The sequence below is a fragment of the Hyperolius riggenbachi genome, chromosome 10 (genome assembly GCF_040937935.1).
Source record: "Hyperolius riggenbachi isolate aHypRig1 chromosome 10, aHypRig1.pri, whole genome shotgun sequence".
Taxonomy (NCBI): domain Eukaryota; kingdom Metazoa; phylum Chordata; class Amphibia; order Anura; family Hyperoliidae; genus Hyperolius; species Hyperolius riggenbachi.
The window spans coordinates 48451102-48463282 of NC_090655.1; the positions used below are offsets into that span (position 1 = coordinate 48451102).

The 12181-nt window shown below is 44.3% G+C and overlaps 1 protein-coding gene across 5 annotated transcripts in view; it reads left to right on the plus strand.

The window, feature by feature from the left end:
- CLSTN3 (calsyntenin 3) overlaps positions 1 to 11865 on the plus strand; it is a 245713-nt gene extending 233848 nt beyond the window's left edge. For all 5 annotated transcript variants that reach the window (XM_068257792.1, XM_068257793.1, XM_068257794.1 and 2 more), the window contains 3 exons: positions 5626 to 5761; positions 8010 to 8203; positions 10132 to 11865. In XM_068257792.1, coding sequence (XP_068113893.1) covers positions 5626 to 5761; positions 8010 to 8203; positions 10132 to 10215 — 414 coding nt within the window. In that variant the 3' untranslated portion in view covers positions 10216 to 11865. The remainder of the gene's footprint in view (positions 1 to 5625; positions 5762 to 8009; positions 8204 to 10131) is intronic.
- Positions 11866 to 12181: the final 316 nt, after the last annotated feature.

Consider the following 12181-nt stretch of genomic DNA (forward strand, 5'->3'; position numbering starts at 1 on the left):
GACACAGGCCCGTCCCACTCATAATGGTAGGTGATGCCACTTCCTCAGGCGGCGCCACACGTCAGACGGCATCCCGTCCATCCCTCCCCCACTCCCTCCCGGCCACCGCTGGTTTTCGGGCGGCCACCTCCTACCTGCCTAACCTATACTGTGTGAACCTACCTGGCTACCTTATACTCGGGGAACCTACCTGGCTAGCCTATACTTGGGGAACTTACCTGGCTAACTTATACTAGGGGAACCCAGGGACGGATCAACACCAAGTTGCACCTGGGGCAAGGTCAGGTTTTGGCGCCTAAAGGTCAGGTTTTGATGCCTAAAGATCAGGTTTTGGCGCCTAAACTGCCATTCCCCATCTAAATTTTGCCGCCTTTTTAACAATTCAACAAACTGCGCCTGGGGCAAGAGACCCGTCTGCCCCCCCCCCCCCCTAGATCCGTCCCTGGGGGAACCTACCTGGCTAACCTACATCTGGGGGAACCTACCTGGCTTACATGTACTGGGGAAACCTACCTGGCTTACTTATACTGGGGGAACCTACCTGGCTACCCTATACTGGGGGAACTTGCCTTGCTAACCTATACTTGGGGCACCTACATGGCTACTCTTTACTGGGGGAACCTACCTAGCTACCTTATACTGGAGAACCTACCTGGCTTCCTATACTGGGGAACCTACATGGCTGACCTGTACTGGGGGAACCTACCTGGCTAACCTATACTGGGGGAACTTACCTGGCTACCTTATACTGGGGAACCTGCTTGACTAACCTATCCTTGGAGAACCTACCTGGCTAACCTATACTGGGGCAACCTACCTGGCTACCTTATACTGGGGTAAACCAACTGGCTAACGTATCCTGGAGGAACATACCTGGCTGACCTGTACGGGGGGAACCTACTTGGCTAACTTATACTGGGGCAAACCTCCCTGGCTAACCTATCCTGGAGGAACCTACCTGGCTGACCTGTACTTGGGGAACATACTTGGCTAACTTATACTGGGGCAACCTCCCTGGCTAACCTATACTGGGGTCACCTACCTGGCTACCTTATACTGGGGGAACTTGCTTGGCTATGCTATACTGGGGCAACCTCCCTGGCTAACCTATACTGGGATCTCATACCTGGCTAACCTATACTGGGGGAACCTACCTGGCTACCTTATACTGGGAGAACCTACCTGGCTAATGTATACTGGGGGCATCTACACCTGGCTTCCTATATAGGAGGCACCTATACCTGGCTACCTATCTATACTGAGGGTGGTCTCTTTTTTTGGTTGCTCTGCAGCTATAATGTGCAGTGGAAATTGTCGGCTGATGGGCAATCATTTCAAATGGGCGGTGCATCCTCACAAGTTTGCCTCAGGCAGCAAATAAAGAACATTACCAACGATAGGATCGAATAACGATGAAATATGCAGGTGGTTGTTTAAAGAGTGATATTGAGCAGTTTGATCCGATGTGATCCATCGTGACGGTCTTTCAAAATGTGTGAGCATCATCGTACATCGGCCATCTGTAACAGTCGTTTAGAAGAACCTTAGCTACTGATTGGAATTAAGTTCAATCCTTGGTTGATATCCCCTTTCCCATGAAAAATATTTACCTTTTCTCGAATAGATCATCAGGAGGGTCTGTATGGCTGATATTGTGGTGAAACCCCTCCCACAGTGTGATGTCATGAACAAGGTCCTGACAATTAGCTGTCTGTGAGCCTTGTTGCATTGTGGAAAATAACAGCTTTTTCCAACTGCCAAGCAAGCAGTATCTCCCTCTATGCATAGAACTCTCAGTAATAAACATTCCGTACAGATCACCTGGCAGAACTAAAGATATCACCACCAGTGATACATTTTAGAATGTAAATCAGAGAGAGGAAAGATTTTACAATGGGCAAACCCTGACTAAATAATCTATAAATGACTACTGTAAACAATAAGCAATTGTATTTGTTATGTTATTTTCACTACAGTTCCTCTTTAACTCTGGATCGATATGTAAGAAATCTCATTAATACACCCTGTGCTCCGGCGGGATCAGAGCGCAGACGGGATGCCAGTAATGAATTTTCTCAGGCAGACAATGAAATCGCTTCGGCATTTGCCGTCTGCTTTATTCGCGGCTTTGTAAAGCTGTTTATTATTTTCCCTAAGTCGGGAACAATAGCCGATCGCATTTCCTGTAAACACTGCGATTTACACCAACAAGAGATCCGCCCCGTCTCACATTTCACTTATTGGATTAAACAGACCAGGCGTAAAATTAGAGATCATTACATTGTAATTGTAGGTTTATAGGGAATTTGCAGCCTTCAGAGCTCCTATAGCTGTACAGGAGAATGTGTTCAAAGATACAAAAGACAATCAAGAGCCCAAAATAGTGTAGTATATTTGTATAATGGATTATATCTTATATTATATAAAAAAAGGTACTCGCAAAGGTGGATTACCACTAAGGCAATTACTGTAATAGCAGGTGGGAAGATTAGACCCCACCCCACTCGGGTTAAAAAGTCACTCTCCGTAGAATTGGAAGACAAAAGGGGGGTAACGCCCCTCCACCAAGGGTGGACTATAACTATCTGATTATTTTGAAAGGGGAGGTGCTTTTACCAGCTGGGATCAGTATACAGTTACTCCTGGCATTGCCTGATGAAGCGGGTTGTAGCCCGTGAAACGCATTGCACTTTTTGGAGTTTTACAGATATAGGCTTCAATTCATCAAGCATTACCGCATTCGGTAATGCTGAAAACAGCTGACTTAACGAAGCACTTTAGAAAATGTTAATTCATCAAAGCTGTTACCGAATGAGAAGCTGAAATGACACAGCAATGAGATAAATTACCGACATGTGCTCAACAAATGTTAATTCATCAAGGTTCCCACATTCGCTAACACATTCGGTGTTTATCTCAAGCTCTCCCCTGTCGTTACAGGCTTCGAAAGCCTTCTGTGTGAATGTTTTCATGATTAGCAGGAGCAGGCAGCCAATAGAAACAGCCCCTGTTCTCCTGCAAGTGCCGCTGATAGGTCACACAGGCTTCTCCACACAAAGCTTTCAGACCCCAGGCAGTGAGCAGAGAGAACGGGTCAAAATATATCCCCAGATTCCCTTCGGTGGTGTAACCCTTTCAGGCCCTGTTTGATAATGCAAAGATGCTGGTGGTGAAATCACCAAGCATGGCATTTGTAATGTCTCCAGGAAGTTCATCTACGTTGTGGCAAATAAATAAAATGTTAAGAAAGACTGATGGACAGATTCAGAGCTGCAGAGGCAGTACAAGTAACAGTAACTATAACACCTTTACATCTAAAGGGATGTCTGGATGCCTTCTATTGTTATCAGCTTGTAACAACACACAGACATTCCAAGCTGCTCTGCACCACTCTGCTGTTATCTAACAGCCTTTGATGAATTGAAGCCTAGTAGTTCGGTAACTTAACGAACCTCTACCGCACATGGGAAAATATTGATGAATTAGCACAGTGAAGTGTAAAATACCGAATGCGGTATTTTAAGGACTGGGGTTTTGTTATCGAACACCCTTTGATGAATTGAAGCCAAAGAGTATTTTTACTGGATACTGACTGTGACTGCCCCAGTCTTTCTGGGGAGGTAAGTCCACCACTACCTCCCATTTTAAACTGTTTTAACGTATTTTATTCTTACTTGTCGCCTCTGTTTAAAATAATCAAATAGTACAGGAGAGTGGGTTCAGCTCAGCCCAATCCTCTCTTTCATGGTGAAAAGGGAAAAACGTATGATACATTATTTGTAAGTGCATCTTATGGAGGCATCTTAACGCAGAAAGTCACACTGCAATAACGAGTCTATGAAACATTCAGATTGCATTGCGATCCAACAGACTACAGTATCCCAGCGCACAGCATGCAGTGCATTACGGCATAACGTGCGTTCCAGTGGCAGGGACACATACTTGACTGTATGTTTCACTGTAAGCGATGCAACTGTTACATAACATGTAGTTTGACTTTTTCGTTTTGTGGAGTTCAGTTCCTGTTTTTGCAGGGAACGCTATGCTGCTCCCACTGTGACCAGAGTCCAGGGGCGTAACTACAGAAGAGCAGCCACTGCAACAGCAGGGGGGCCCAGATCAAACTATTACTTCACTCCTTCCAGTAAAAGGGTCCATCCTTCAGATCGGGTGTTTTTGTGGCTACACTTGTTACGGGTGTGAATATGATGTCCATGCTTGCTTTATGACCCTTACAAGATGGGCCCCCAGGCTGTGAGGGTCACAAGGGGTTGGAAAAGGTGTGAACACTTTGAGACCCACATCAAAGTTTTTTGTTGGGGGCCTCATGATTTATAGTTATGCCCCTGCAGGGCCTAATTCTGTCTATCCAGTGCAGCAGCCCTAAGTGTTCATTATCCATATAGGATCTGCTTTCTGATTCATACCTCTCTATAGTGATTGTGCTTTAGTGTTTCTCAGACAGTGCAAGTCTATAGGGCAGTCAGGTAAGAGGCCAAAATCTAAAACCTAAAACTAAATTGTGGACAAAATTGTTTATTAAGATTTAGTCTCAAACTAAGTGGTGTAACTATAGAGACCGTGGTAAGCTTGCTCCTCCCCCTTGCAGAGTAGCGCAGTGGAGTAGTTTAAATATTTACCTGCTCCAGTGCTGCTTCGGGTCTCCTCTGGTCTTCCCGACAGCCACACACTCTATGCAGCACACCTCTGGCTCCTGAGGTTTGTCATGTGATCAGGAGAAGGAGGTGTGGAAGCACAGAGCATGGGACTGTCAGGAAGAACAAAAGAGGCACAGCACATCGCTAGAGCAGGTAAATATTACACTGCTCTGCTGCGCTACTCTGCTATAGCGTGGTGAGGGGGTGGAGTTGGTTGTTGGATTACAGAAGGGGGCCCTTTGCTAATTTCATTGGGGTGGGAGGTCCCTTGGGTTATTGTTGCACCTCTGCTTACAATGTTTTAACCATAAGTACTGTCAACGGTGTGTTCCTCTGAATGGGAAGGCAGCATGCTATCATTCTTTTGCTGCTTACAATGATGGACATTTGTAGCTCTCAAGGGCCACATAAAATGGGAAGGAGGGCAGCATTTGGCTTTGAGTTTGACACCTGTGCTATAGGTCATACATGTGCCCACGTGCAATATGCCAGCGTTGGGTGCGTGTGCTTGTGTGTAAGAGTGAGGGGACAGAAACAGCTATGGACACCAATAGGTAAAGTATTCATTCATGGGCACCGGTAAGTACATTTTTATTTGGGGGACAGTGGCCAGAGTCGGCGAGGCAGCATCACTAGGCTGATTCCCGAAAGATTTCATGCTGAAATTTTTTATTTTTTTTTCATGCTGAAAATTGATTGGGAATTGGCCTGCGGTTTATGGCAGCCACAGATCTCTCTCCGACCAGAGAGAGTTCTGTCTCTTAGTCTTTCGGCCACCAAAACCGCTAGATGTATGGGCACCTTTAATTACAGCAAAATTTCCAAAGGGGGTCTAGAAAGGATTAATTAAAGAAAGGGTCTTATCTATTTGTCATGAATTAGCAAACATCCTTTCAAGAAACCCCTAGCATGTATAATTCATGTTCTGCAGAATAACTGTTTCCCCCTCTCTCTGTCTCTCTCTCAGGTTGATGTGCTGCACGGAGTTCATGCTGTCTCTCCCAGCCACATCCAGTCAGCTCAGCAGCAGTTTGTACACAACATACATCAGGCCCCAGCGGAGCTCTCTGGTCACACCCTGGTCAGCCCCAACCACAACTCAGGTTTGTACCAAAGGGATAATCATCTTCACAAACAGGCTGGAAAGAAAGTGAATCAGTCGCCTCTGGCCCAGAGGAATAAATGCCTCTTTTACAGTCATACATACGGCTGGTCCCCTCAAAGTTGAGCGGTATAATACTGTGAATGCAGAATGTGTTTCCAGACAGAGGTTAATGAGAGTGATCCTGAACCAATGCAGCGATTTCCACTGCTGAATCATGTCGTTATAATGCAGTGCCACCAGAGGGCGGAATATTCAGTCATCCAATATTGGCTTGAGGCCCTGTCTCCTGCATACAGAGATTTTTCTGGATACTCTGAATCCTTTTTTGACAAGTGGAAATGGTGAAATCTCTGCTTTAAGATGAGGAATGTTATTTCTAAATAGTTGCACTACTTGCTTGCACAGTGTTTTACAGACTAGTGTACCCTTCCTGTCCTTCATGCCTCTGCCTCTCTGAGATGCAAATTGCATACCCAGTCATATTACTGACTTGCTGTTGATTATCATAATTATTTGTGAGATAAACCAGCAGGTTTTTTTTCCAATTTTAGCATCGCAAACATTTTCAGATTTTTATTTATTTATTTATTTTTTTACAAAAAAGTTTATTGAAGCACAATAAAGACATAATTAAACATCTCCATACATATTTCTAGATCCGTTTTGATAATACAAGGTAATGCCATGAAGAATAACAGTAAATCAGTACATAGAAAGTGCACCAGTAGCAGTGTTACAGGCATATGGTATGTGGTCTTTGTACTTTTTCAATATTTTTAATGAAATACAGGCCTTAAAGGGAACCAGAGACGAAGCACCCTCATGTATTTTACCCTATATATCAGTGGGAACATTAGAGAAAACACCGACCATGCTTTCTGCACTGCACAGCTTGTTTCTTATCAGCCCTGATAATATCCCCGACTGAGCATTCAGTCTGGCTTTGCTCAGGAATCTTTATAGCTGAGTCTGTGTTTCCTGGTGTCTTTTCAAGCCCAAGCCTGCTTCCGTGTGGCTCTGCTCAGGAATCATTATAGCTGAGTCATTATAGCAAAGCTAGACTGAATGCTCAGTCGGAGATTTTATCAGGGATGATAAGAAACAAGCTGTGCAGTGCAGAATGAAACAGAAAGCATGGTAAGTGTTTTCTCTAATGTTCCCACTGATATATATATATATATATATATATATATATATATATATATATATATATATATATATATATATATATATATATATATATATAGTAAAATACATGAGGGTGCTTCCTCTCTGGTTGACTTTAAAAGGAACCTGAGGTGAGAAGCATATGGCAGAGGATCAGCAGGAGAGCCAGGCAATGTGCATTGTTTACAAGGAAAGATATACTGTATGTCAGCCTCCATATCCCTCTTACATCAGGTTCCCTTTAAATTAATTGCAAATCATTGTTACAATTTATGCAGCGTCCCAGCTGGTTTGTAAGTGTGGTTGTATGTGTAGGAAGAGGCTGCTCTGCCTGGGGAGGTGGGGCTGTACATAAAGGACATCGTTTTATGTATACTTAAAGCAAACCTGAAGCGAAAATAAACTTATGAGATAATGAAATGTATGTGTAGTACAGCTAAGAAATAGAACATTAGTGACATAGAAAAGGGTCTCATATTGTTTTGTAGTACAGGAAGAGTAACAACGTGTTATCTGTGCTAAAGAGCTTCATTGAGCTATTTGACCGAACTTCTGTCACATACAGTCCTGTTATCTGAAGCATTAAACAGCCAAGAAACAGTGAGACAGCTTGAGATAAGGTTTTACTGCAAGAGAGTCCAATGGGTCATTAGCTCTGCTCTGTTTTCTAGCTTAAAAGACAGTGTGTGGCTTTAAAACTGCAACTGTGACAGAATGATGCAATGTTATAAAATAAAGCTATGTAACGGAAAATAAAAATATGAGACTCTTTTCTTTGCTACTAAAGTTCTATTCATTATCCGTACTACATATACAATCCATTATATCATACAGGTTTTTTTTTTGCTTCAGGTTGCTTTAAGTGGAGCTGTATATAGATTGGGGAGCTGCACATGAGAAGACTGGGGTAAGGCGGAGTAAAGGCTAAACATCTAGCCATGATTGGAGTTTATAAGGTTTTATAAGACTAATGTAATTAGTTGCAGCAGTTAGTCAGGCTCTGTTGCCTTATTTGTGTGCACTTCTTTGCTTTGAATGATCTCTCCTCTTTCTTTAAATATGTCCATCTTTCTCCGCAGTATTCCCCAGTGTTGCCATGGTGATCATCGTTGTATGTATTGGCTTCCTGGCATTGATTGTTACTCTGGGGCTGTCCAGGATACACAATGTGCGGCAGAGAGGAGGCTTTGATGGGGAGGAGCTTGAGTCAGGCAATCAGAGAGATCCATTCTGGGAGGACTCTGCAATGACCATAACTGTGAACCCAATGGAGGTGAGATTATTAGTGTTGACCACTGCCCTCCACCCCGTTGCTCCTCCCCACCTGCGAGTGAGACTTCACCAATCCGTGCGGCCTCTTTATGTTGGCAGAAGGGTCTAACTAGGCAGTTACCTAGGGTCTGGAGAGACTCTAGGGGCCTGGTGGATATTATGATAGGTACACACCATACCATTTTGTGTTAGATAGATGGTTTGATAGATCATTTCAGACCTGTCCAATCTTATTTTCGATCGTTTTTTCTGATCGGTTTCCAATAGAAGTGAATGGAAATAGATAAGAAAAGATGACAGAATCGAATCGGAAAATCGAATCGGAAATTGATCAGATGGAAAATCAACCCCAAAAAAATGCATCGTGTGTACCCAGAGTTAGCTCCCACCACAATCTTACTAAAAAAGCCAGGTGACCATCAGCAGTAGGGCCCCATTTCATCTTAATCCATTTCTGACTGGTAGTAACATTGCTGAAATGACCCCTGATCTATTCTGTGTCATGGTGGCTGGCCAAGAATGACATCATGTTTTGTCAAGAATGCTCAAAATGTCAGTGAGTGAGGATTCCCTCTGCCTATTGGTCAGGATGACCTTGAGCGTCCCTGTGATCTCGCCGCCGGGAGACTTGTGCGCAGGAGAAAGCAGATATATGGTTTACACTGCTCCTGCACAAGTCCTAGTTAAGGCGTTAATTACTATTCCCCCTCCAGGTCCACGTGGAGAGTGGGGAATGATGTAATTCAACTTCTAGCTATTGCTGGCGGCCGAATTACAGTGTTTTAAAAGTAACTTCAGCTCTGTCTTCTGACGGCACCAAAGTTATTTCCTGTGCGCCGCTATAGCCATAATTCCTATTACGGTCTTTGGTGGCGCCGGCTGCGCCAAAATCTCCTGCGCTGTTATTACAGCGCTCGTGACCTTGATACCACATTTGATAACCCATCAGCTGGTCTGACAGAAAGAACAGCTTTTCTCAGTCAATGTTCCGCTGATATTGTGGTCAAAATCGTCACTAGTCTGCTTTAGAGGACCGAGCAGGAAACCTTATAAGGAAAAGTTGTCCAATAACGGCACCCTCTAGAGCACGAAGCGTTGTGATTGGTCAAATAGTGTGGGCATCGTTTACTACTACCTATTGGAAACCTAGCAGTTGGAGAGGGTGCTGTCCAACCAATCAGGTTAGATTAATTTCCCTATGAGGTTTTCTGCTGGGTCCCCTAAACTAGACTAGCCCCTCAAAATCTATTTAATATCGATCTGCAGAGCCCCTCCTTATAATCAATTTCCATCAGGTTTAATTTTTTTAAACCTAAATATGAATTGTACCGTAATTTGTTAAAAATATCTAACAGCATATGGTTGTCTTTAGGGAAGGTAGGTATGTACCTGGACCCCTACATTTAGGGGTAGTAGAATGTATTGCTCATAAGGGTAAGAGTGAGGTGTCATGGATAGAATATATACAAAAATCTGAACTATATAACAAATAAAAGCATAAGTATTTACATTTTTTATGCGCTACTCAGCAGTGATGGTCATGTCTGGGAGAACTCATAGAGAAGCATGTGATTTGTTTTGATCAGCTGATAGATTTGCAAGGCTCTAATTTGCTGTGATCACATCCTGCTTTAGCACATGATTATGACTAGCAAATAAGAGACTTGCATATCTATCACCTGACCAAACTGATCACATGCTTCTCCATGCGTTCTCCTAGACATGACCCTCACTACATCCTGCTTTAGCATATGATCATGACTAGCAAATTAGAGACTTACAAATCTATCATCTGACCAAACTGATCACATGCTTCTCCATGACTCCTCCTAGACATGACCATCACTTCTATTCAGATCTCCTCTGCCCTTATCGCTAATGACACTTGCTCATCTCTGTCCTCTCTCTCTCTCTCTGTCTGTCTTTCAGTCCCTGCAGTCCCGCGGCCTGGTCCAGAAGCAGAAAGCGCCTGCCCTGGAGAAGAAGCAGGACCAGGAGGCGGAGTCTCGCTGAGGGCGACTTGTTCAGCCGTGCATATGTGTGCTTCTCGCTCTGTGTCATTCCCACCACCCTCTGGTGTGTCTGTCACATGACACGCCTGTGCGCGGTGTGCGCCACTTACCCACACACCCTCCTGGGGGCGTGTACGGCTTCCTGACACCCCAAGCGCAGAGAGCCACGTATAGACACTCGGACTGGGGCATCTACTGATTTCTCTCTCTGTCTGGAGCGTGTTTTCTGCGGAGTGCCTCTTCTCTCCAGGTGCCCTCGCTGGAATGTGCATCACGCTCCCCATCTCTCTCTCATCCTGGACGCCCCTCCCCCGCCTCCACGCCATCATTTCTCAGGGGAAAATTTGCCGCCTCCGCGCTTCATGCCGTGTTTGTAACCGTCTCATGTGATGTTTCCACATTAGGTTTGTGAGAGGCTGCGATTCACTCCCTAATTTCCGATCGCCACTCAGTATTACGTCAGCACTTGGGGGTCAGCTTCATGCTTATAATCGGGACTGGAGCCTAAAGCTACCCATAGATGTAACTCATCAGCCGCCCATCGCAGATCACCCCAAACTTTCACCAATTCTGCTACTAAAGAAAATCGCTCGACTGCAAGATCTGTGTGTCTGTGCCAGGTATGGACAATGTTTCTGGTTACTGGAAATCTACGTGTTTTATGTGCGACCGGATGAAAGTGACAAGATTAAACGATAAAAATGGACGATATTCTCCACTTCTGCTCATCACCTTCCCCGGTGGGACTTTTGTGCAATCTTTGGTGAACGATTTATTCCGAATAGAACTGTGTCTTATGTCTATGGGTAGCCTTATTTATCAGTGTCTCCATTAAGAACTGCCCGTAGTGCTTGCATGAGCCAATCAGAATCTTCCTCTTGTCTCTGTAATGAGGGTATGATGGCTATTTGGGTTACATGGTACTTCTGATTTAATAGTGGTCTTCTGAGGTGGAAATCAAATGAGAATATACGTGATACTCCTAACGTCACTTGCATTCATTTCACAGTGGGCTCGAGTCTAAGGGTGCATACACACATTCAATTTTGATTGGCCAATCACTGACCAGTTTTACCACCTCCATGTAGTATGAGAACCAACATACTTTGAATTTAATAAACAGATTGTTTAGGTAAGCTCTCATATCACATCCAATCAAAATTGGATGTGTGTACCAGAGTTTGTTTCACTTTGGATTGCTGGCAACATCTGTCTCCTGCGTACACACACACACACACCATCACACCAGTACACACACACCATCACACACACACCATCACACACACACCAACACACCATCACACACACCATCACACACACACACACCATCATCACACACACACACACACCATCATCACACACACACCATCACACACCAGTACACACACACCATCACACACACACACCACCACACACACACACCATCACACACACCATCACACACACACACACCAACACACACACACACACACACACACCAACACACACACACACCATCACACACACACACACACCATCACACACACACACACACCATCACACACACACACACACCATCATCACACACACCATCATCATCATCATACACACCATCATCATCATACACACACACACACACACACACACACACACACACACACACACACACACACACACACACACACACACACACACACACACACACACACACACACACACACACACACACACACACACACACACACACACACACACGCGTTTATTTTGTGGAATATTGGTGTATAAGCAATCCCCGCCAATTAGTTTGGCTGTAATAAACCAGGGTTAATGTCTGCTATTGGTTGGAAAAAGTTTGCTGCTCTCCACTTGGTCATATCAGAAAATAGTGATGTTAGCTGCAATTGTGCAGCTCTTACAGTAAGAACTTCTATAATAAATCCAGGCTGCACTGAGTCCCCTTTTCGAACCCAGGGCCAGATTTGTACTCT